This window comes from Halichoerus grypus, chromosome 7 (assembly GCF_964656455.1).
Source record: "Halichoerus grypus chromosome 7, mHalGry1.hap1.1, whole genome shotgun sequence".
NCBI lineage: Eukaryota > Metazoa > Chordata > Mammalia > Carnivora > Phocidae > Halichoerus > Halichoerus grypus.
Genome location: NC_135718.1, coordinates 39,214,089 through 39,241,601, shown reverse-complemented (window position 1 = coordinate 39,241,601; position 27,513 = coordinate 39,214,089). Strand labels below are relative to the sequence as shown.

The window sequence follows — 27,513 nt, the reverse complement described above, 5'->3', positions numbered from 1 at the left end:
GTCTGTTTTATGTACCACATTCAGGGCTTTTAGCTGTACTTAGCAGGAAGAATAGGGAAAAGTTTGTCTACTCCATCTTTTGGAATAAAAAGTCCTTTCTCTATTATTTGTATGTGTGATGATACTGTAGTAATGTCTTTTAGAAACACTGATTTACAGATGAAACATAATGTCTTGGATGAACTTAAAATAATTTGGGGTGGGTAATGGGTAGAAAGAGCAAATGAGATTAGCTATGAATTAGTAATAGTTAAAGATGGATGATGTATGTATAGAAGTTCATTACTCTATTTTATTTTTGTATATGTCTGAAGTTCTCCTTAAAAAGGAAACCATTTCCTGACCACCTAGTCTAAGTCATATTACAGGCTCTTGTCTGTACTCTCCAATACAGTATAAATTTGATAAGAACCTAGTCTATTTTGGTCATAATTACAGCTCCAAAGCTTAAAAGTGACTGGCATAGAGTTGGCATTCAAATTGTCATGTTTCTTCAAATATAAAATGCCACAGATGATAAAATACCTTTATTTTATGTATTGTTAAAAAAAATACCACAGGGGTGCCTGGGTGGCTCAGTCAGTTGAGCATCACTCTTGACTTCAGCTCAGGTCATGATCTCAGGGTCATGAAATCAAGCCCCACATAGGGCTCTGTGCTCAGCGCAGTCTGCTTGAGATTCTCTCCCTCTCCTTGTGCCCCCTCCCCCCAGGCTCTCTCTCTCTAAAATAAATAAATAAAATCTTTTTTTAAAGATTTTAAAGACAGTGAGAGAGAGAGCACAAGCAGGGGGAGCAGCAGGCAGAGGGAGAGGGAGAAGCAGACTCCCCGCTGAGCAGAGAGCCCGATGTGGGGTTTGATCCCAGGACCCTGGGATCATGACCTGAGCAGAAGGCAGACGCTTAACTGACTGAGCCACCCAGGCGCCCCAATAAATAAAATCTTAAAAAAAAAAATTAAATTATGGCATATATGGCATAGCATCAATTTTTAGAAGTATTTGAATTTCAGATGCTATAATGTGGGAAAAATGTTCATTTTGTAATTAATGAAATATGGTATTTGTAGAATAAATGATACTCTATGAGGTCAAGATCATGATGAAAATGCTTCACATGTGTTCAAGATCAGGGTTTAACCAATTTTACAGTGACTATATTTGTTCCCAACTGTTGAAAATTTATGTCCTAGTTTATAGGTTACTATTACAAACCTTAATAGAAAATGCAACATTCTGACATGATGGTCTCCACCCTTTTACCACAAGGACCCCTTTTATTATTCTATCCCCAAGGTCACCATATTTCGAAATATTTTGATATCAAGTAAAATTCATTTGTTAAACTAATTTTCTTCATTTTTCATAGATTAAATATGTAGTATTCAAATGGAGGCAATATAATTCCAGCTAAAACTTGATCTTTTACCTACCCAACATTTCCTTACAACAAGGAAAAGTACATTTACATTAGGAAATCTACTTTTTAGCTTCCAGTGCTATTTTCTCAGAATCCAAGAACCAGTGGAATCGACATGGCAGGAATCAAGATGGCAGGCGCTGGATGCCAGCTCCTATATTAAGTCAAGAAAGGGCATGAAGGTAGCCCATCTTAATGTTACATAATAAGTTAGCCCATTTGTTTACACAACTCTCCAACAGAGGAAATTGTGTAAGGGAGTTCAACATTGTGGTGAACTGACATGGTGCAGGTGTCTATTCAAGTTTCTAAATTGACAACACAAAAATTCAATTGTTTTTTCTGTGTTGAATTGGAACAGAGTAGTGAAAAGAAAATACTATTTATAGAGTTTTAGATCACCTACCCTCTCTGTGTGTCAGTTTAGATCTGAGTGCAGAGGACAAGTCATTCATCTTTGTATCCCTGAGCAGAAAGTTCAATGGATACCCACAGAAGATACCTGTGTCTATGAATATGTGAATGGATGGAAGGACAGTGGTCCTCAGAACCTTCAAGACATCTTCCCTGTCCCTGATTTGAGCTTTCTTAGAAGATGGAAATTAGGAAAAGGGAATGAACACCAAGAAACATGAGCTTAGGAACCTGGCCAGGATGAAAAACTAATACAGCCAGAATTCTCTTTACCTTTGGAAAGTTCCTCATGCCAGTGACCATCTCTACATGCCTAACACCTAATGTGGAATAACAAATCTACATGTAAAAACTTTCACCAAGTGCCTAGGACATACTCGACAGATTTAAAATGAGAGCATGCACATGAACATCTCAGAAGTGGCATAATTAATTTGAGAAAAAAGAGGTGGTGACAAGGGAATCAGAATTTCTTTATTCTCGTCCTACAAAAATCATGTAAACATTAGCACAGATGTCTCCTTATCCCCAAGTTCAAAACTGTCATGAGATGGTAATCCTACATTTAAAATAAACAGGAAAAATAAAATCAGTTATCAGGTGAACATAGCAGTTTTGGTTGTCTGGTATGGGAAACCTGCTCTGGAGGCTCAGTAGATCTGTGTGGGAATCTGATGAGGGGCAACAAAGGGCACTCCGTCACAGGCACAGAGAACAGCAGTGGGTCAGTGGATTTTAGTTTGTTCCAATAAGTATCACACTGGGACCCCCTTATAGCCCCCAAACAAGAACAGGATTAAATATTTGAGCTCAACTGCCAGCAATGGCTGGTCTTTCCCTTACTTCCAAAAACAAAGGATTAGGGAAGATCCACAAGGTTAAATGAAGAAAGTACAGGCCTTCTAAACTTTACTTATCTTTAAAGGAGACAAACTAGGATTTAGGTTTTCCTTATATCAGAAAAAAGTCATGAACACGAAGCTACACAGATCGGAAAAGACAGGAAAAAAAAAAGCAGGTGAGAATCTATACACAACTGCTTCTCTTCCTATTGAAGTTTTAAAGAATGTAACCCAACTACTTCTTTGCTCCATCATATTCTTGCATTGGGACAGCTTAATCAATATTCGGTTTCCAATGGGAATCATGGAACACTATATCTAAAACTAATGATGTAATGTATGGGGATTAACATAACAATAAAAAAATTAAAAAAAAAATATTCGGTTTCCAAAGCAATAAATATTGGTTAAATACCTGGCATAGCAGTCATGAAGCCTGGTTAGATCTCCTTTTCAATCTCCCCTTTAAGTACCAATTTGGGTCTGCCTGCCCTTAATGTCACTTCAATCAGCAAGAAAAGAAATAATTTGGGGCACCTGGGTGGGTCAGTCAGTTAAGCGTCTGCCTTCGGCTCAGGTCATGATCCCAGGGTCCTGGAATCGAGTCCCGCATCGGGCTCCTTGCTCTGCTTCTCCCTCTCCTCCCTGCTTGTGCTCTCTCACTGTCTCTCCTCTCTCTCTCAAATAAATAAATAAAATCTTAAAAAAAAAAAAGAAAATTCTCTCAGAGACATTTTAATGTACCCCACTGATAACTAGTCATTCATTATGAAGAATACCTTATAGTAGGAACTTGGTAGACAACAACAGTGTCAGAGCCTTTGTTCTATCAGGTCTCCTCCAGAGATGACAGAGTAAGTCTCCTTTCACAATGAACTTCTGGAGGTTCAGATGGTATTCCCTAACCTCTGGGTATCTGTTAGCCCATTAGAAAAATGAGCTAAAAGCAATGTCCACAATAGCCAAACTGTGGAAAGAGCCAAGATGTCCATCGACAGATGAATGGATAAAGAAGATGTGGTGTATATATATACAATGGAATATTATGCAGCCATCAAAAGGAATGAGATCTTGCCATTTGCAACGACGTGGATGGAACTGGAGGGTGTTATGCTGAGTGAAGTAAGTCAATCAGAGAAAGACATGTATCATATGACCTCACTGATATGAGGAATTCTTAATCTCAGGAAACAAACTGAGGGTTGCTGGAGTGGTGGGGGGTGGGAGGGAAGGGGTGGCTGGGTGACAGACACTGGGGAGGGTATGTGCTATGGTGAGCGCTGTGAATTGTGCAAGACTGTTGAATCTCAGATCTGTACCTCTGAAACAAATAATGCAATATATGTTAAGAAAAAAAAAAAAAGAAGATAGCAGGAGGGGAAGAATGAAGGGGGGGAAATCGGAGGGGGACACGAACCATGAGAGACGATGGACTCTGAAAAACAAACTGAGGGTTCTAGAGGGGAGGGGGGTGGGGGGATGGGTTAGCCTGGTGATGGGTATTAAAGAGGGCACGTTCTGCATGGAGCACTGGGTGTTATGCACAAACAATGAATCATGGAACACTATATCAAAAACTAATGATGTAATGTATGGTAATTAACATAACAATAAAAATTTTTTAAAAAAAGAAAAATGAGCTAAAATATGCAAAGCAACTAGTACAGTACCTAATGTACAGGAGATGCTCCATAAATGTTTCCTGGTCAATTATAAGAGTTGACATTTATTGAGCACCATCTATGTGCCAGACCCCACAAGCACTTCTTTATATATAGCATTTCCTAATAAGTGCAAATAGCCCGTTTTCTAGATGAGTTAAATAAGGCTCAGAAATTCAGTTTATTTAGAGAATTATCAAGGGATGTGGCTAGCATTTGAACCCAGTTTGTCTGATTTAAAATCTCATATCCTTTCCATTACTCCACATTGCTTCTTTTAACTGTTAAGGGCATTTGAGTGAGCTAGACAGAAAGTGTAAAGCAAGTGAGCTATATTAACCACTTAAGAATTCTAAACTAAAATATTGTTTCATGCCTCAACAGATGAAAGAAGGGAAGGGTAAACAATTTGAAATGAAACAATAAACCCCTAATGGAATAAAAAGATGCTGAATGTTTTAGAATAGACAAATGTTAATTAGATGTCTGATTTTTTCCTCTTTTTACAGAAGGCATTCCCCCTGCCTCAAAAAATGGACATTATTTCTCTTTATGCTCCATCTGATTAAATTATCCCAATCCTGGAATGTACTGGGACAAAGTAGGCAGGTTTTATTCTTGGAAAACCCTCAAAAGAGAGAGGCACTCAGATAGATGGCCTAGACACTAAGCCTGTTTAGCACTAAGAGTTCAGTCTTAGATTCTATGTTCTGGAATATTAGGCTGGGTGTCTTCTTACCTGGATTTAATGATTTCTCTACCACACGAACCATCCTATACTGTTCATGTAATATTTTAAAGAACTGTTCACTTAGTCTTGAGGCTGGGTAAGAGGAAAAGATATGGAAACAGAAAAAAGAAATGAAATATAACCATGAATGCTTAACCAAAGCTCCAAATGGGTTGGGACGGAAAGAGAAGACTTTAGTATCAGTAGAAATAAAGCCAGACACCTTGGATTTAGGGAGATGATTAAAAATCTTAGTTACTATGGTAAAGAACTTCGTTAATGACAAGTGGCTGCCATCAGGTGCCAAATTCCATTAACCTCTCAATCTCTACACAAAAAAAGAATTGCAGACATTGGCCATGGCCCCATTTTTTCCTGCCAATACTGACACCAGGAGTTTGGACCATCTATCAAAATTTCTTATTACTAGGATTTAACCTCCAATAGCATTTTCTGACAGCTGACTATAAACTAGAGCTTCAACAGTAAAGTATTATTTTAGAAATATGAATAAATGCTTCACGATTAAACTCTACTCTCAATGCAGAATCAGCTTTCATTTTAACCTCTGAAAGACATTATTGTTTATGTTTGATGCCAGTTTTAAATGGACACAACTGTAAATAAATGATTTTAAACAGAGCTCCTGATTAAACCTAAATCTAATCATTTTCCATAACTCCAGTTTTATTTGGATTTTATGTGCTTGCACACAGACACACTTAAAGAACATATATTTGTATTTATAGATAAAATATAGATGAGGTGGGAGTTTCTGACAAATGATTTGTTAATTAAAATTTATTAACTATATAACCTTTGAATACCAGAGAAACTTCAATATGTACAAATCAGCATGAGTTCCCAGTTCCTAAACTTTGGTTATATGAATATGCCTCAAGCACCATAGAACAAACAATAATTCTAATTTGAAAACAAACAAAAAAAAATCCCAAGAAATGAAAGATCCTGCAACTCTCTTGCATCTTTTCTTTTTTTTTTTAAAACACCATTTGGGGAAACTCTTTTATTGTACATTTCCTTCCATCTTGGTCAGTTTCCAAAAACAGTATTAATAAAAATTGATCAGGGAAGAAGGGACTGAGAAACCATTATAGATCAAGGTGCTGTCTTAAAAGAACTGTATCTGGAAATTATTCTGTCTGAAATACAAAATCGTTTTAACCTAGGAGATGTGCATTACGTAACGTCTGAAAAAAATCCTCAACTCTTTATTTTCAAAATTCAAAACTCAAACAACACAATCATAACAAGAGTTGGGGGTGAAAGGCTTACAGGGAAATCTTTAGCAAACCCAGTTAAAAAGTTCTTTGTTTTCAACTTCTTCCCTGGCATCCCTGGCATCTGCTAGCTGCAGAGGCAATGTGCATAATATACAGGCATCAAAAAAGAGATCTGACAGGCTGAGCACAACCTTTCATGGGATTTCACAGGAAATCTGATGGGCAAAAGAAAGAAAAACCGAAGGATGAAGACTGAAATAGAAAAAAATGCAAACAAAATATATTTAAGCCTGTGTAAATTAGGATGGAGGGGGCTTACATGACAACTGCATGTGTGTGGAAGGGATTGCATCCTTGCCCACAAACTGGATTATATACACATTCATATTAAGTTAAGTCAGTTCGTATATTACACCTGACAAATCAAACAGGATGTTTCTAGTGAGAGGTGGAAGGAGGTTCTCTATTTACTCAGCTCCTCAGGCCCCAGTCCTTTGTCCTGGCTGGTTGGTGGTCTCTGCACAGAACTCAACAGCATGGTATATGAATGGATAAAGCTTGATGTCTGGTCCAGGGGCGGAACAGTTTCTGCATTCTTCATTGTAATACCGGAGCAACAGCTTATATACTTCTCCTGGAGAGTAAAAGGCCAGATCAATACCCACATTAAGGTATATAGATGGATTAAATTGCTAGGGAACACTCCAGAAATCTTAATCTAACTTGACATGTGCTCACTTTTGGCTTTTGAAAACAGAGCATGAATGGCATATTCCTAGAAGGCTTTCCTAATGTAAACTTAAAAAAATTTTTAAGTATCTTAAAAACTACTTATTAGTCCATGATGACAACAGGCCACACATGGTACATCAGCCACGTACCATTTGGGGAGTTTGTGGCCACTTTATTTCTACATTCAGCTCCCAGGGTAGCAAGGCCTTTCAGGTCCAGCTGAAATACAGCAAATAAGCATGCTGTTATGTCTGATAAATGTGACTCAGAGTGAGGCCTCTTAGACTTGAACTTACCCTCCTTCCTATACCGTCCCTCTTTTAGTTTTCTATATGCATAGAAGTAAAAATGGATATTAAACTCCAGCTTCTTGGCCTTACTTTAATAAGCTCACATACTCATTCAAGATAGCAGATGAAACTTTGTCAGAAAAAAGATTCTGCAGATGTTGCCCAACTAAGACTGTGTCCACCCTTCTCAAAGTCATGCTTTCATTTTTTCTTATCCACTGTGATCCATCCAGTTTAAACAAGGGTTTGTTTGTCCTGGATGGTGGACAATCTATCTAGATACCAAGTGTCAAGACTATTTCCTACTTACCAACAGTTAGTTTCCTTTCAGTAAGGAAAGTGTGCATGCTGTAAATGTCTCTCATCAATTCTGAGTCCCCAAAGGTGAAATAAACTACATCACGCTCAGCTACAGCAGCTGCCAATATCTGTATTAAGGCTGTAGCAAAGAGAAAAAAAACACAGCTATATTATGACACTTCCCATCAAGACACCTTTAGTTCTTTCAACCAGCTAAATTATAGCTGGTGTGCAATAGCCTTATCCTGGATTAAAGATTTATAAACCAAATACTCGTGTTATTAGAAATGGCAAATACAGATGAGTATAAATCATCTGGTCATGTGACTTTTCAGACGTGCTCCAAGAATATCAGTAAGCCACAGAATTCCACACAAGCACCTTTGTGGGAACATAAAGGAAGGTACATCTGAGGCAGCAGAGTCAAGGCACTAAGGTGGTATTTTCTTTCACTTATATTAATTTGGAACTAAACTTTTTGTTTGCTTGCTTGATTTGATTATTTTGTCTTATTACATAGTCACCAGTCTTTTGTATCACAGGAGTCTCTATGATTTTTCCTAAACAATGCACTTGGGAGGTTCTAGTGCTCTCATTAGCCCTACAGCAAGCATTCTCAAAATGGGTTAGCACAACCTTGGCCCTCCTATACTCCCACAGCCACCCAATCACTGCAGCAAGGAGTCAATGTTACTGAACACATCGAATAGTAACTCTGGTATGCTGGACTGGGGAAATCATTGAGAACCACTGTCCCCAGGAATCAAAGTTACAAATCACTGAGCCTGAAATATGTTTCCAAAAATTAAGTTCCTTTATAACCTTAATCTCAATGGACAAAGTTTATTTCATTTTTAAAATTTTTTGAGGACTTTATTATTTTAATTCCAGTGTATTTAACATATAGTGTACAATATAGTGATTCATCAGTTCCATATATTACTCAATGCTCATCAACATAGGTGTACTCTTAAATCCCCTTCACCTATTTCACCCATCCCCTCAACCACCTGCCCTCTGCTAACTGTTTGTTCTCTATAGTTAAGTGTCTGTTTGTTGGTTTGCCTTTCTTTTTTATCCCCTTTGTTCGTTTTGTTTCTTAAACTCCACATATGAGTGAAATCATACAGTATTTGTCTTTCTTGACTGGCTTATTTCGCTTAGCATTATACTCTCCAGCTCTATCCATGTTGCTGCAAATGGCAAGATTTCATTCTTTTTTTATGGCTAAATAATACACACACACACACACACACACACATATATGTGGAATATATATACATCTTTAGCCATCTGTCAATGGACACATGGACTGCTTACATAGTTTGGCTATTGTAAATAACGCTGATAAAAATAGAGGTGCATATATCCCTTTGAATTAGTGTTTTCATAGTACGATTACTGGATTGTAGGGTAGTTCTATTTTTAATTTTTTGAGGAACCTCCATACTGTCTTCTACAGTGACTGCACCAGTTTTCATTTCCACCAACAGTGTTTCTTTTATTCCACATCCTCACCAACACTTGTTTCTTGAGTTTCTGATTTTAGCCATTCTGATAGGTATAAGGTAATATCTCATTACGGTTTTGATTTGCATTTCCTTGATGAGGTTTATGTTGAGCATTTTTTTATATGTCTGTTGGCCATTTGTATGTCTTCTTTGGAGAAAAGTCAATAGACAAATTTATTTTAAATAACAACAAAACTGAACATAGGTATAAACTGAACAAAACAACACAGGTATAATTCTTTGCTAGTTACATATCTTTCACTTCATAAAAAGTAAGGTGGGACTCAAACTAAAACATTATGGAGAATAACTTCAGTATAGTTTTGATTTTTGAGAGCATGTTAATACTCTACATATTCAAAAAATAAAATTAAAACAATAAGAATGGGAATGGAGAGGAATCTATAGCTGAAAGCAAACAAAAACAAATTAGCCTAATTTTATTTCAAAAGAATAACATAACTACACTGAAGGGAAAAGAAAAAAGGAAAAGATGAAAGAAAAAAAATAACTAACCCAAGTAACTTATGAACATAATATATGACTAATATACTGTCAGTCTTGGGCAAGGAGAAAAGAATTACAAACAAATCCCCAATTCTTTTTACTAGGTTTGCTTATCATAGCAGTTCAGGCAAAGCAATTTTGAAACTATTTTTAAATATATTTCAGGATTGAGCAAATGAGTAAAGGTGTTGATATTGTTGGGAGCTGGAGTCCTTACTATAGAAGAGGGGGGCACACAAACCTGGAATGGGGGAAGAGAAAAATAACTGGGATGGATTCAAATGGAAGGCACTGGTGTGTACTCACAGACTTGTAAAATACGTACCTTTCTGTGTGTGTGTGTGCATTCTTAGCTTTGTCTGCTAATGTGCTTTAAAAGAAGACACCCCAGCGGCAGTGAGCACATCTAGTGCCCAGATCTCAGTCTCTAATACCATTCCCCCTTTAAAGGAGATGGATTTCTCAGGGAAATGCCTGATTCCATGGTTAGGATAGGACAGGTACGAGAAAAGCCCAGGATATTTTCTTATACCAGAAAGTAAAAAAAGTGCTCAGGATACAGGAGCCAGTTTGAAGGAGATCCCTAGTCAAGTCTGGACAAGCTGGGCACCAAAATATTAAATACAGTAATAAATTAAAAACCACTGAAAAAATATCAATTCCCGAGTCCACACTGATAATATATAATAAATAGAGAAAAGGAAGGAGGGGCTCTTGCTCACAGGAGAAAGTCAAAGACTAAATGGAGGGTGAGACAGCACGGGATGATTCTCTTTTGCAACCATCATGGTAAAGACTGGATCAGGCAAAAATCACTAAAGGATGCCAAATCTAATGGAAATTTTGTCTTAAAGTGTCTTCCCACAGATGGCTTATTAGCTACAAGGGAGGAAAAAACTATACAGTGGAGAAATCAGACAACACCTTGACTGGGTAACATCACCAATGAGGTCAGATGGCCATCAAGTGCCTCTAGATACTATCACCTATGCGGTGCTCTAACAACGCATAACCTCAACCTAATTATAAGGAAACAGCAGACAAACTCAAGGAACACTGTATTCTTTAAATATGTCAATGTCATAAAAGATTAAAAAAAAAAAAGGCTATGGAAATACTCCGAATTCAAAAGGAGGCTAAAAGACATGACAACTAAAGGCAATACCTGACCCTAGACCCTGTACTGGAGGGCAAGAAGGCTATAAATGGTTTTATTAGGCCCCCTGACAAAATTGGAACATAGATGATAGAGTAGATAAAAATATTCTATCAATATACATTTATGAGTTTAATAATTGTAATATGTTTATATAAGAGAATATTTTATTCTTAGGAAACACACACTGAAGTATTTAGGAAAAGGGGCATAATGTATATAATTTAAGCTCAAATTGTTCAGAAAAATTGTGCATATGTGTGTTCATATATATATGTGTCCATACACACACACACACACACACAGTTGTTTCTTTTTCCTTTTGTAACTTTTTGTATATTTGAAACGATGTTCAAATAAAAAGTTTTTAAAAATTATGTAAGAAGGAGGGCGCCTGGGTGGCTCAGTTGGTTGGGCGACTGCCTTCGGCTCAGGTCATGATCCTGGAGTCCCTGGATCGAGTCCCGCATCAGGCTCCCTGCTCGGCAGGGAGTCTGCTTTGCCCTCTGGCCTTATCCCCTCTCATGTGTTCTTTCTCATTCTCTCTCTCTCAAATAAATAAATAAAATCTTTAAAAAAAAAAAAAAAATTATGTAAGAAGGAAAAATATATTTTAGTTGAACTAGTAAATTTGATAGTTGAGTACCCCCCAATTTGGGAAAGAATCTAAGACATTATAATACATGCGAGATTCTAAAATACCAAAGTATTACCTAATTTCCCAAACCAGTATTTATTGAGTATCCACAACATGTGAGGTACCATGACTAGGCCTCATTAATCTTGCACTGTTGAAAGTAATTAATCTCAAAATAGAGGTAAGTTTTAATTAAATCTGTTCAACCAACTTATACATACATTAAAGCTTCAGTACACTCAATTTTAAAAGGTTCCTAATTAACCTAACCTCTGAAACAAATAATACATTATATGTTAAAAAAAAAAAAAAGATAGTAGGAAGGGAAAAATGAAGAGGGGGGAAATCGGAGGGGGAGATGAACCAGGAGAGACTATGGACTCTGAGAAACAAACTGAGGGTTCTAGAGGGGAAGAGGGTAGGCAGATGGGTTAGCCTGGTGATGGGTATTAAAGAGGGTACGTATTGAATGGAGCATTGGGTGTTATATGCAAACAATGAATCATGGAAACATCAAAAATTAATGATGTAATATATGGTGATTAACATAACAATAAAATAAAATTAAAAATTAAAAAAATTTTTTTAATGGAAAAATGAATTGTCATTTTCCTCTACCAAGAAGTACCATTTCTTTAATGAAAATTTGGCTTTAAGTATTTCCTATTAAAAAAAGAGAAACCCAAAGAAAAGTCCTTTCAGTCTTATTTCCTCCTTATATACAGAAATACTAGATCACTGGTCATTTGCCACTTAGGAAAATGAGGTATGAATAAAAACATTCAAAATTTATCTCCCTACAGAATATATTTTAAGAATGCTTCACAGGCCATCTTGTTCCTATGGATGGGCTCTTAGAGCTAAGCTTGAAACAGCTACCAAAAAGAGGCTGGATCGTAATAAGAGAAACCAACTCACATTACATTTTTTATTTCACATCCATTTCTATTTGGGTACACATTGCAACATAAGCATGTGTCAAACAGGTTGGGACTGAAGACAGGAGACCTGAGTTCATTCCTCACCCATCTGCTAGCTCTCTAGATCTATGACTTTGGCCAAGTCACCTAACTCTCTTGCCTACAATTTTCCCAGCTATGCTATGAAGGAGTTGGATCAGATGATCCCTTAAGACTCTTTCAGAGTGTAGAATTCCATAATCCCTGCTATAATTTTTCTCCTTGCACTGGATATTAGACTATAAATACAGAAAGGAAATTTTCAGAATATAAATTAATCTTGACTCTATACATATCAGTAATCACTAACAAAAGATCATTTTAAACAGAACTGTCTTTAGACCTCACTATCTACAACATCCCCAAGACCTTTGCAAATCTAAAGAATTAAGTCTCAGGATTTAGGTGAATTCTCTTGCATCCCAAGTTAGATGAGAATAAATCACAAATCTAATAGGGTATGTGGAATGGGTCCAAGTATGATATAAAAGCATCAAATTCTAACTTCAAGCACAACTAGATGCCAAAATAATCACTTAAATTAACCTGCAGGGAGCTTGGTTTTAATTTTCTTTTTGGCATCAATGTTAAGTTATGAAGAAAATTCAAATAAATATAAATAACATCAAAAAACAATTCATAGTGTCCTCTTCCAACAAATGAACCAAACCAAAAATGAATAAAATGATGGATACTCATACCACAGGTGTGGTTTGAGGCCATCAGCATGTAATTTAAAAAGAACTGCTAACACCGAGTTCTTACAGCATGCTGAATGGTTCTAGCAGCTTAAAAGCACAAACTCAAGCACAAATGTTACAAGAATTATCTCAGTTAATCCTTATAAAAACTGAATAAGGTAAATATTAGTATTATCTCCATTTTGAAAATAAGGCAATATGGGCACCAAAAGGTTAAATAATTTGTCTAGGGTTACAAGCCAGAAAGCAGTGGAGCTGAGTGAGGTTTGAACCCTGGCAGTCTGACTCTAGGACGTGCTCCCTCACTCACTATTCTGCAAAGCTATCATGCCAAGTCATTCTGCTCTACTCTAAACAAACATACCTTATGCCAGCCAGAAGAATTTCCTCAAGTTGTTTACATTATTTAAATGCATGCTGGCAAGAAGACCCAATAGTATAAACTTGAAAGTACTACTGATGTCCTTCTGATGAAACCTAAGGGGTTTTGTGAGCTCTTACACCCTGGTTATCCTAAAAGCTCAAGGCTTTTTGCTCACTCCTCTCAGCCAACTCTTATTCTGTAACTGGTCATGTCCTCTGGCTACTGTTTTTAATCAACACCACCTGCAGCTGCTCCCAAACCCCCATATTACTAAAGGCTCCATCTTTGATCCTTTTACCTGCTTTTTTTTTTTTTTTAAATATTTATTTATTTATTTGAGAGAGAGACAGAGAGAGAGAGTTGGAGGAAGGGTGGAGGGAATCTTCAAGCAGACTCCCCGCTGAGCACAGAGTCCAACCTGGGACTTGATCCCACAACCCTGAAATCACAACCTGAGCCAAAACCAAGAGTCAGATGCTTAACTGACTAAGCCACCCAGGTGTCCTGATCCTTTCATCTGTTTTAAGTGTACTCTCTCTTTAAGAATTCAACAATTTCGGGGCGCCTGGGTGGCTCAGTCGTTAAGCGTCTGCCTTCGGCTCAGGTCATGATCCCAGGGTCCTGGGATCGAGCCCCGCATCAGGCTCCCTGCTCAGTGGGAAGCCTGCTTCTCCCTCTCTCACTCCCCCTGCTTGTGTTCCCTCTCTCGCTGTCTCTGTCAAATAAATAAGTAAAAAAAAAAAAAAAAAAAAAAAAGAATTCAACCATTTCTAGAATGGCAAATCCCAAATCCAGATCCAGATCCAGAATTTGTGGCCAATAAATATTAAACAACCAGAGTCCAGACACTGGGCTCTTGGGCATCAATCCTGGTTTGTATCCTAACACTGCTGCATGCTATCCTGGTGACCTCGGGCTAGCTACTTACCTCTCTATGCCTTGGTTATTTCACCTATAAAGATAAAAATAAAACCTAATACATTGTCATGAACTAATACATGTAAGGAAAGCACTTAGTACAATTTATGGAACACAGAATCCACTCAACATGTTCTCAACTAACAACAATAATGAAAATATATTGGTTTTTGAGAAAGAGCAAATGTAAATTTTGGTTCTGACATTTATTAGTTCTCTTTCTTTGGGCAGGTTTATTAGCCTCTCTTTGAACCTTGGTTTCCTCACCTTAAAAATGTGGCTACAAATTGAAGGGTAATTATGCAAACTAAAGGAGAAAATACAGTCTTTCTTAAACCCGGCTGATCATTAGTAACCCACAGAAAGTTAAAATTTCCCAAAGCCATTTCCCAGATCCACTAACTAAGCAGCATCTCCGAGGTTCTGATGACCACCATTTCACTCACTCTAGACACCTTGAATGCATTATCATTTACAAGACCCCATTCTAGGCACTGGGCCCGCAGAAGAGGACAATGTGGAAGTGTTAAGGAAGGAATATTCTTCCTCAAGTGTGTAAGAGCAAGGCTGAGAGTGAAATGGAGTGTGGTGTGTTCTGACAGAAGTAAGCAAAGTGATAAGGAGCCTGTGGTAAGACAAACTGAACTGAACTGGCCCGTATTTCTATTTTAACCTTCCGTTTTTTATCGATAGTCACCCCCTCCCCACTTCCACAAACAGACCTTCCAAAAACCCCAGCCAAAGTGATAGACTAGGCCAATGATAGCATGGTAGAAAATGATTTATCAGAACCGTTCAAGTTCCCATCTTTTCTAGATCAATGGTTTTTCTGGAGTTTAACTATCTTGATTCCAAAATAGCAAAACAACCAGTACAGACATTATTTAAGTTTGATGTCAATGGGATATAAGATATGAAGGAAAATAAATTTATAAAAAGTTTCTATAATCTCATTTTCACTTAATATAAATATGCAATAAAAATCAACTGAAAAACTTCTTAAATCTCACTGGGGATGTGTCCAGTGTTTACTGACTTCATGGCTACAATGGTTTGGTCCAAGAGACGGGAAAGTGATCTAAGTTGGTCCAATTAGAGTATTTCCATAACATTTTAATTTTTTTAATTTTTAAAAATTTTTAAAAGGTTTTATTTGAGAGAGAGAGAGAGAGAGCACACGCGTGCACATGAGCTGGGCGGAAGGGCAGAGGGAGAAGCAGACTCCTCGCTGTGTGCAGAGCCTGATGCAGGGCTTGATCCTAGGACCCTGGGATCATGACCTGAGCTGAAGGCAGACACTTAACCAACTGAGCCACTCAGGCACCCCTCCATAAAATTTTTAAATGAAGGAGGTCTCCTTCCCCCTGGGGTCACTCAATTACAGTACTATAAGCCTGGTACTATTTGGTCCCCAGCTCCTGCCATCTTATCCACATCTACCAATAATCCCCATTCAGGCTTAAGTGACTAGGTAGATTAGTGTCTCTTAAAACTAAAGAATCCTACTACAGAACTTTGCTGCAGTGTTGGTGAGTTGGAGGTAGGTGGTGGGAGAGGCATGGGGATCTTTGTGGAACAGTTAACGCTAGAGTGGAGTGTTAAAGGAACACAGGGAATTAACCAGATACTAACAGGCAATTTCAGAAAAATGTGCAAAACCCTAGATTAATGAAAGGCACACAGGTTTGCCGAATAAATTTGTTAAAGAGAAATTCATTGAGCATATTTTATTTGCAAATCACTTTTAGGTAGCGAAGGTAGGGAATGGAGATAGAAAAGAAAATACATAGGACTACAGCATCAAGATACCTTCTAATTATAGTAAATTAGCAATGGCATAATTTTCCCAAGTCAGGTAACACAGTATGGAGAGGTATAAAAAATAAATACTGAAGGAAATGGAAGGAGGAATTGGCAAAAATATAAAAGAAAGACCTTTAGAGTACCACTCAATCCCTTCACAAAGCAAGCAGTAAAAATTAGAGGGATACAGGGTCTGGTTTAGTAAGTATAGAATCTAATAGACATAGAATAGTTCTACACCCTTCAGAGACATCTCTTCATGTGCCAATATAGTATCTACAACAACTGGCTGTTAGGCCACCAAGAGAAGCTCAAAAAACTCCAAAAAGTAGAAATAATACTATCTACACTCTTCGATTATAATGTAATAAAATTTAAAAATAAAAGGTAAAATAAACCGTTTTGTTTTTAAACCATTTCAAAACAGTTTTAAATTATCTCCTAAAAATCTCATGGGTGTCTGGTGGTACACTTAGGGCAAAAGCCCACTTCACAGTCTCTACTGAGATAGGATGAATAAAGCTGCAAAAAGAAGTTGCTTCCATCCTAACAATGAAAAAAGGCCAAGTAATCCAAAAAATCATACATTTTTCCTGAGTCTACCAGAGAGTTGCGTTGTTGCAAGGCAACCAAAGTATGACAACCCCCTCCAAGAAGATACAAAACACATAAACTATTATCTCTGCAAGAGCACAGGAGACAGAGGTGACCACCATACAAATGGGTAAGAATAAATCAGTTAAATGGGGTGGCTGGGTGATAGACATTGGGGAGGGTATGTACTATGGTGAGCACTGTGAATTGTGTAAGACTGATGAATCACAGACCTGTACCTCTGAAACAAATAATACATTATGTGTTAATGAAAAAAAAGAATAAATCAGCTAAAACTTTAATATAATTTTAAAAGCCAAGTGTAGACTTGGGGGGTTACTTTGGAATAAGCAGGAGCCCCAGAAATAAAGAGAGTTCACACTCACTCAAAAGCTTTTTTCCATAGGCCTCCACAAGGTGCTCAGAAAGATGAGGGGCCAGGCAGGAGAACAGAGAAAGCCCATGTGGTAGCACAGGCATGCAGGAAATGACTGGCTGCTGGTGGGGGACAGGCACAAAGCCCCTCCCTCTTCCCCATGTCCCTTCTTTCCTACCCTCTGGCTCTTAAAGCCATTGCAGAAAGTTGTTAGTAAATGTCTGTTGAATGAATGAATATATGAAAAATATTATCTTAACAGTTGTCAGCAGAATGTACAATGAACAGTTCAAAATTAAATTGTTGTAAATTTCAACACTCATGTACAGTTAGGCAGCAAGCACATTAACAAATACTTTGCCTTACTGCTAATAAAAGAAACACAAGTTTAAGTTTAAATGCTCATGTTCTCTCTCCATGATTTTTTTTTTTAACTATCCTTTCTTCCTTCTTTCTCTTGTAAGGTAGGGATAGCATCTGATGGTTCAAAGAGTCTTCCTGGTAGGCTTGGAAAGATCTAGGTACAGATAAAGTTGGCCAGTCAAGAAAAAGTTAATATTGGCCCTGTCTTTATCTGCTCCCGAAGAGTTTTAGTTTTCCAAACTTGTATTATCTAATGATACTCCAAATTAGACCACAGCCTCTTGATTCTTTCCTATTCATCTGCTTTAACTCCCTAATACTGGGTCATTAGCAAATATCTTTTTCTTGGTACTGTCTTCTCTAGGAGATTCGCCTAGGATTTTTTTTTTTTTCAAGATTTTATTTATTTATTTGACAGAGACAGCGAGGGTACAAGCCGGGGGAACAGTACAGGGTGAGGGAGAAGCAGACTCCCCGCCAAGCAGGGAACCCAATGCGGGGCTCGATCCCAGAACCCTGAGATCACGACCTGAGCCGAAGGCAGATGCTTAACCATCTGAGCCACCCAGGCGCCCCTCACCTAGGATTTAAATGCCTCCTTGCTCATATCTATGTGACTAATGAGAAGATGAGCTTGTGAAAGAGGGGCTTATACTGTCCTGATGGCTAACTTTTTTTTAAATTGAGATATAACTGACATATAAAATTATATTAGTTTTCAGGTATACAATACAGTGATTCGATATTTGTATATATTGAGAAATGATCACCAGAAAAAGTATAGTTAATACCCATCACCACACATAGTTACAAAAAAAAATTTTTTTTTTTTAAAGATTTTATTTATTTTTTGACAGAGAGAGAGAGAGACAGTGAGAAAGGGAACACAAGCAGGGGGAGTGGGAGAGGGAGAAGCAGGCTTCCCGCTGAGCAGGGAGCCTGATGCGGGGCTCGATCCCAGGACCCTGGGATCATGACCTGAGCCGAAGGCAGACGCTTAACGACTGAGCCACCCAGGCGCCCCCAAAATTTTTTTCTTGTGATGAGAACTTTCAAGATCTACTCTTTTAGCAACTTTCCAAAATGCAATGCAGTTATTAACTATAGTCACCATGTTATACATTACATCCCCATTATTTATTCATTTTATAACTGGAAGTTTGTACATTCTGACCCCCTTCACCCATTTCACCCACCCCCACACCCCACCTTTAGAAACCTGTTCTATCTATGAGCTAGGTTTTTTTTTTTTTAATAACATACCACACATAAGTGAAATATACAGTATTTGCCTTTCTCTGCCTCACTCATTTCACTTAGCATAAAAATGCCCTCAAGGTCTACCCACGTTGTCAGAAAATTTTTTGATAAAGACTCTTCGTTATAAAAACAATATATGCTTACAACAGAAAAATACAAATTAAAAAAGTCATCTGTATCACTCACCTAGACTTTGCACATAAATGGATAAACACAGAAAGTCTCAAATTTGTGTGATATTTTATATTAATAATTTAATTTTTAAAACGGTTTATCATGCATATACTATGCATTTCCCCCCATTTGGCAGTATTCCAAAAACATGCTTCCATATCAGCGGTTGTATTTCTGCAATAGTTATAATGTCTGCATAATATTTCATTACATAGATGTACCACAGTATCTTTCTTTTCAAAATCAGTATTAGTAAATAATTCCCCACTAAAGGATAAGTAACTATTTCAATTTTTTTTAATGATTATTCAAATTAATGAAGAGGAGGGAGCTGTCAAAAAGTCACTCTAAAGTTTAAGCCTCAATAATTAATAATTGAGAAAATGAACTACATAATGAACATCTTCGAATACTATGCTTGATACTCACCAGGGGAAACAAAACTATAATCTGAGAAAAAGATTTTTATGCCATAAGGAAAAGAAAGGAAACGAACACATTTACAATGCTTCTCAAATTGTCCATCACAAATGACCAAGGCTTATGGCAGACCTGGTTTTTTGGATTGATGATATGAATCTACTCATTCATTTTACTTAAGAGAAAAACAGGAAAAAAAATTGTCTGTCATAAGATCAATAAGCCCAGAGTGAAAAACAGGTTTCTTCAAACAAATTGAGGATGATAAAGAATTTCATAAAACCCAGAAATTCTTCCTTCTATATATTTTCAAAACACTGAAAATAATAACATGCAGTTTTTGTTTCTGAATATGAAAAAAGTATGGGTGAGAAAATCTTTAGAATGAAGGAACAGAAAAGATTTTTCTAAGCATGCCACAAATATGTGAACACATAAAAATTAACTCCACATGACAACAACCTAATGTGCTGAAATACATGAAAAACTGAGAAAAATACCTATAACATGATAATTAAATAATTAACATTTCTTAATATACAAAGAGTTATTAATAGTCAATGAAAAGTCAAAACTATTCCCAAAGAGCTAAATGGACAGAAGAGTGAAAAAACAATTCACAAAGCAAATAAAAACATATGAATAATGTTAAACCTTAGAGAAATTTTAAAAATTGATAAAATCCCATGTTGGTATGTTGGTAAGGTTTCTTATGCAAGGAAGACAGTATAAATTGATACAGCCTTTCAGAAGGACAGTTTGTAAAAAGTATCAAAATATAAAGTAATTAATCTCACTTCTAGGAATTAACTCTACAAAAATAATGACATATAGCATATATTTATATACCGCAGTATTGCTTGTAATATAAGATAAAAAAAACAAACCGTCTATAAGTGGGAGAACCAGTGAAATAAATTATGGTACACAGACGTACATACAACAGAATGCTATGTAGCTATTAAAAATGTTGACAGTACATTTAAATTTGGTGGTGTTGAAAGCCATCCATGAGACTGCAGGGTTTTCAAAAAGAAGAGGTTAGAGCATAGACAATATGGTGTCATGTTATTAATGTCAAATGGTTACACAGATTGTTACATAGGAATGTCTTCTGAAAGGATGGTCACTAAAATGCTAACAATGAGTTCTGATGATTTTTACATACTTCATAATATTTTTCTGGATTAAAAAAATAATAAATGTGTCACTTTTACAAAAATAACACTCATAAATTATGACAGACTCAACTGTTTTATTCCCAGCGAGACAGATTTTATCTATATCTAGTTTGGCTATCAAGTCCAGCTAGTTGTTTTATGTTTGCTTTGTTTTCTTGTTACTTTAATAACTGTAGTATACAAAGAAGTTCAAAAACCCTTGGAATTTCCTGAGTGATACTGTCTTTGCTATGCTAAGGAGGTGACTCTGGGAGGGCCCTGAGATAGCTACAAGATTGGGATTTTCAGCCATTGACCTCCAGGGAGTGGAAGGAGGGCTGAAATTGAGTTCAATGATGTGGCCAATGATTTAATCAACAATGCCTACATAATGAAGCCCTAATAAAAACTTTGAACATCAAAGGTCAGTGGAGCCTCTAGGTTGGTAAACACATTGCTGTGTGAGGAGAGTGATGTGCCTTGACACCACAGGTAGAAGGCATGGAAGCTCTGTATTCCCTCCCAGATCTCACTCACCCTATTTGTATCCTTTATAACAAAACTGCAGTAGCACTTCCTAAGCTCTCTGAGTCATTCCAGTGAATTATCAAACCTGAAGGGGGTTGTGAGAACCTCCTGGATTGATAGGCAGTTGGTCAGAGGTACAGGTGGCCTGGGGACACCCCGCCCCAGACTCGCAGCTAGAGTCTGAAGTAGGGGTGGTCTTATGGAGGACTCTGCCCTTAACCTGTGGGATTTGCACTAACTCCAGGTAGTTAACGGCAGGATTATATTGCAGCACACCTAGCTGGTGTCAGACCAGTCAGGCTCACACAGAATAGTAATCTTCCTAAGTAATGATATAATACTATTTTCTGTAACTAATACTTTTGAGAGTAAAGAAAATGTCATAATTTGCTAAATGGCCAATAGTTTTGTTGATCAGATTTTGTGATTTTTCTACCACAAACAATAAAATGCAAGAAATGTTTACCCTTCTTGGGTACCCAAATGGCTCCTCAAATATGTTATTCATGCAGCTCTCCCAAGCTATACTCCCACATATGTGTACCTCTACTCACTACTATACTGCATTTGTCTATGCCTCTCTCTCATACAGTGGATTGTGAATTCCAAAGCAAGGACCACATCTTATTCACCTTTGTATTCTCAGAGTCTACCACAGTGCCTAAAACACAGCAGATGCCCCACAAGTTTGGTGACTGCATGAGTCAACAAAATAGTTCTGTCCATCAAAATCACTTTTGCCAAGGAAGGTGCTTAATGGGGGTTTGGTTTGAAACTACATAGTCATTTTGGACTCTTCCATATCTCTATTCAACTAAATACTATGTCTGGTAGATCAAAGAGATAAGTGACCTCTGCAAGAAAATAGTAAATAAAAATAAGAATTCCTTTAAACACGATAAGAAAAAAGAGGATGGTGTCACATATTGTTTTTCTCTTCTCTTTGATCTTTGTGGTCTCTTACTACAATAGAACATTAGAAATCCAAGGTTCGGGGTGCCCTGGGTGGCTCAGTCGTTAAGCGTCTGTCTTCGGCTCAGGTCATGATCCCAGGGTCCTGGGATCAAGCCCCCCATCGGGCTCCCTGCTCAGCAGGAAGCCTACTTCTCCCTCTCCCACTCCCCCTGCTTGTGTTCCCTCTCTCGCTGTGTCTCTCTCTGTCAAATAAATAAATAAAATCTTAAAAAAAAAAAAGAAATCCAAGTTTGAAGGACTAACTTTTCTCCCTAATCAGACTCCTATTATCCTTCTTACAACAACTTACTTACTCACCTTTTAATCTAGCATCACCACCAAAGGCACCACAGCCCCAGTTTCCTGTGGCCACTGCAGAAAGATTCTCTGAAGAAACTCCAGGACGGAGAAATCCACAGTAAGCCTGCAGGATGAAAGGAACATCACAACATGTGAGTGAATAGACATTAACAGTACTTCTGACTGATGTACTAGGATCAGTAGCTATTATCAAGCTTATGTTTTCTTTCTTTTCTTTTTTTTCTTCTCTTTCCTCCTTCCTTCCTTCCTTCCTCCTTCCCTCCCTCCCTCCCTTCCTTCCTTTCTTTCTTTTTCTTCCTTCCTTCCTTCCTTTCTGGGCCAAAGTAGAGGGAAAAACAGAAAATCCTGGGATTATACAAGAAGCGAGTAAGAAATGATCAATTCTAATATTTATTTGTTTTGATGCTGGACAAATCAAAACCTTTAAACCAATACAGGTCTCAGTTTCTTTATCTGATTCAAATATAAATGGAAATATCAGAGATATTTCAAGAACTGATGGGATCCCAATTACAAACTACCAGGAACTAAAGGGAGGAAAGGCACTTAATACATTTCTTTATTTGAAGGCTTCTGATCACCATTTTTTTCCATTATGCTTCCTCAGTGCTCACTCTCTGAATTATTGGGACTAGATTAATAACTGTGATTAGCTTTTAAATGTGCTTCCTGCCACGAAATGCTTGATAATGAGCAAACAACTAACCTTTAAGATCCCCTCCAGCTCTAAGATTCTCTGGTTTCACAGCTCTGTTTTAAGCCAGAATATTTTAAAATTCACTAGTCACCTGAGAAAAGTACAATACATCCTGAGGATGCTGGCTAAGTATTAATTAGAAGAACAGCTTATTTTGTATATGAGAAGACTGCAGTTTAAGGTCCCAGAGTTTCTGTTTTCCATTCTTTGCTGTCAGCCCAGTTGGTCTTTCTGCCTCCTAAGGGTTCTTAGTTTTCTGAAACTATCAGACTACATTAAAAAGTTTAATATAATAGCAAAGCAAATCTCCCCTGGGTTCTCTCAAGTACCAAACAAAGTCTAAAATATAGCTTATGTATAATAGTAAATAAAATAAAAAGAATGATGTGTGACATATGTTCCCAGAGAAAAACCAAGGATAAAGAAAGATGCTTCTATGAAACCCACACATAAAATATAGTAAATTGCTCTCTAAAGTTTCCACAAAGGTATAAAAATTTATTTTACACGCTGTCTGGATAGATTAACAAGGCTATTCCTTCCACCCCCTCCTAGGCTGTAAATCCTGACAGATATTAATTATAAGTGGGTACCAGACCATTATTCAACGCTGTGGTACAGAGCTTACACTAGAACTCACAAATTACCTGTGTAATCAGATGCATGGAGCTTCTGAAAATCTCTTTCAGATCAAAAATATCAAAGAGCTCAATTTTTTTTTTTTGAGCAGGTTCTCAAAAGATACAGAGTCTGTCTTTATGCCAACAAGGGGGAGAACAAACTCTGTCAGAACAGACATAACTTTGCCACTTGGTTTTCTGTCAAACTCTCCTTAACAGGCCTAGATGAAGAAGATGATTTCTTAGCCTCCTGTTGGGGCTGCCTCTCTTTTATACTGTCAGAAGGGCTTTAGTCTCTTCCTACTGCCATCTCTATATCTGGGATGACTCATCTTTAATGAGCAAACATAGCTTGGTGAAACTAGAGGCTAACAACAGAGAATTTGAAATATTTATATTATTAGGAGAAAAATCTAACGTAAAGCGCTAAATCAATTGTACTAAAAAACAAAACAAAAAACCTCCACAACTACTTTGGAAAATGGCCACAACAAAAAACAAACTATAAAACTGACATTAACCTACATTCGGTGTTTTGATCAAAATGCTAGAGACCAGAGCAGGGTCACTAATCAGGGAATCATTTCCTTTTACAACAGTAATGAGACCCTTTAGTAACAAATAAAGATCAGATAAGGATAGAGACCTCAAAAGGGCTGCCAAGTTCTTACTTCATAGGGAAGTTCTCAAGAGCTCCATGCTGGCAACAAATACATTTTTTTTCCCATACCCACAGCCAGAGAACTTGAGGAGATTAATCAGAGCAGTAAGAATAAAAAGAAAGCCAGCTCGAACTCTATAGTCACATCCTGACCTGACATTCACCAATTACAAGGCTATTATTTTTACTAATAAACAACTTTAAAGAGAAAAAGAGGAAGCATTCATACCTTAGGACAGTAAGTACAGGATACCAATGAACACTTATATCTCAGAATGAATTTTGATGGGAAGGGAAGAAGAAAGGTAAGATAAAGGTAATTTTGGAGCCCTGAAGGTCACAAAGGGGAGCTTTGAAAAGCAAGAGACAGGAAGAAAACACTGGTATCTAGAGTTAAAAACTACAGCCCAGCTGGGAAGTGATGAGATAAAGACAGAAATGTAGGATGGAAGCAAAGAAAGTGAAAAAGAAAACAATTGTAAAAACCTACAGGCTCAGAACTGGACCCAGGAAATAGAAGGTACTCACAGGAATAGTTGGTCACAAACACTGAGGCATACACATGCATGAACACATGCACACTGAAGTAAGAACTCAGGCTTCAACATCAAGTTTAGCAGGCCCAAGTAGATATAATTAAACTTTGTCTTTCATTATAATGTAAACACATTATACTGTTTGCTAGATTAATAATTTAACAATTATTGTTCCTAAAGAGTTGCTTATTTGAAGACAATCCACCACCACTTGTCTAACGTAAACACATTTGGTACCAATACTGATTTTCTGATATCTTAGAATACTGTGATTTCTTAAAAACAAACATAATATTAAAAAATCCTTAATAATCTTTTGGAAAAGGGGCACCTAGGTGGCTCAGTCAGTTGACTGGCCGGCTCTTGATTTCAGCTCAGGTCATGATCTCAGGGTCCTAGGATTGAGCCCCAGGTAGGGCTCCACACTCAGCAGGGCGTCTGCTTGAGGATTTCTCTCCCTCTGTCCCACCCCTCATGCTCTCTCTCTAAAATAAATAAATATTTTTTAAAAAGAATCTTTTGGAAGAGAATAAAATAATGTCAATCAAGAATCTTAAAATATCCTTAGAGGGGCATCTGGCTGGCTCAATGTGACTCTTGATCTTAGGGTTGTGAGTTCAAGCCCCACGATAGGCGTGGAGCTTACTTAAAAAAAAAAATTATCCTTAGATTAAGTAATAAGAATTTTGCAAATTTCTTTTGTTATTTGATTAAATAACAAAGAGGTTTATTACTACATTATGTATAATGAGAGACACTGAGGACCACCTAATTGTTCAAAAAGAGTAGTTTAATCACAGTATGCCAATGCAACCAGTTTTATGGACATTAAACATATTACTATGAAGATATTAGAAAGTATGAAAAATATTCACAATATATTGTTAAATAGGTAAAATACAAAGTTATAGGTAACTTCTGAACACATTTTTATGAAATTAAATATTCATGTGGAAAGACCTATAAAAATGAAAACTATTTGAAAGGTAGGATCATGAATGACTTTTTCTCTTTAAAATAACTGTAACATTAGTAAATTGATTTTGCTTTTGTTTAAAATGCTATGTAAAATGAAAGAATTGTGCAGACCTTAGTTTCCTCGTGTGTGAAATCGAAGACTGGACAAGGTATATCTATTGTTATTCTGATTCTATATATTAAGAGACTGAAGGAAAAATTCACTAAAAATGACATATTTTGGGCTAATATTCCTGAGAAGTAAAGTGACACATACAGTTGACCCTTGAACAAGATGAGTTTGAACTGCGTGGTCCACTTATATGCAGGGTTTTTTTGGATAAATACAATATAGTACTATAAATGTATTTTTCTCTTCCTTATGATTTTCTTAATAACATTTTCTTTAGCTTACCTTAAGAATACAGTATATAATACAGATAACATACAAACTGTTTTTTTCTTTTTTTAAATTTTATTTTATTATGTTATGTTAATCACCATACATTACATCATTAGTTTTTGATGTAGTGTTCCATGATTCATTGTTTGCGTATAACACCCAGTGCTCCATGCAGTATGTTTAAAGCTATATTAAATACCCATCACCAGGCTGTTGTCAGTAAGGCTTCCAGTCAATGGTAGGCTATAAATAGTTAAGTTTTGGGGGAGTTCAAAGTTATATGTAGATTTTTGACGGTGCTGAGGGTTGGCATCCCTAATCTCCAAGTTGTTCAAGAGTCAACTGTACTTTAAGAAAATATAAATGATCAGATGCTGAACTCCTCCTCCATTCTAACACTCTCCCAACTAACTGAGCTATATCAGCTACCCTACATGTTGAACTCCTTAGAAATACCAGCAGCTAGTACTGAACAACCATTAATCAAGCTCTGGTTTAATAACCTCTTTCCAAATTTGTTGATGGGTAATACCAAAAAAAAATCAAGAAATCAATTTAAAAAGGGTAAATGGTGGTGATTTCCTGTTGGGGTGGTCAGTTTGCTTTAATCAATGTCTGATCCAGAAGCCTCTATATAATGTATTCATTACTTAATCTTACTTGAATGAGTCTAACATGGTTTAATATAACTTTTCACAGATGATTTCTTTCTTCCCTTGCTGAGCTATTTGCCACTTTTGCAAGCTGGAGTCATAAATCTTTCCAACTACAAAGATAATTTTCCTCTAGAATGTCACCCAGCTGATCTCTCACAGGATTAAACATTGCTTCACAATACCAGTTAGATAAAAGGAGGCCGATTCTTCCTTTTAAAAACCCAACTCTGTTTGCAGGTCACGATGTGGGTCCAATAGGATAGGTGGAGCCTGGATGGAGCAGACTGTTTCTAGAGGGAATAAAACACTTTGTGGGCTTGCCCTTTCAATTATTATCTGAAACTAATGCCTAAAAGTAGCAAAAAAGCCCCAAGAGTTCAGAGATCCACATTGAATTCTGATGGTGAAAACTGGTCTTATGCTCTATTACTTCCTAGAAAAAATGAGTTTTTCTATTCCTGCTCACTTTCTCTCTGGCACGAAAAAAGCAGAATTGTGTAAGTCATCTCTAAAGCATTTTAATATAGCTTTAAACCTAAGTTTACAAAACACAGTGAGATGTAAATATTTAACTTAAATTCTCTCCAAGTTGTGCTGTCAGTTTATATAAAACTCCCTGTTGCTGTACTAAAATTCATACTCTCTT

The 27,513-nt window shown here is 37.0% G+C and overlaps 1 protein-coding gene across 5 annotated transcripts in view; it reads right to left on the bottom strand.

Annotated features, from left to right (window-relative positions):
• Positions 1 to 5,848: 5,848 nt before the first annotated feature.
• The window catches only part of PARG (poly(ADP-ribose) glycohydrolase), a 121,467-nt gene continuing 99,802 nt past the window's right edge, over positions 5,849 to 27,513 (bottom strand). For all 5 annotated transcript variants that reach the window (XM_036073414.2, XM_036073423.2, XM_036073405.2 and 2 more), the window contains 3 exons: positions 22,335 to 22,440; positions 7,642 to 7,770; positions 5,849 to 6,943 (listed from right to left, as the gene is read on the bottom strand). In XM_036073414.2, coding sequence (XP_035929307.1) covers positions 6,789 to 6,943; positions 7,642 to 7,770; positions 22,335 to 22,440 — 390 coding nt within the window. In that variant the 3' untranslated portion in view covers positions 5,849 to 6,788. The remainder of the gene's footprint in view (positions 6,944 to 7,641; positions 7,771 to 22,334; positions 22,441 to 27,513) is intronic.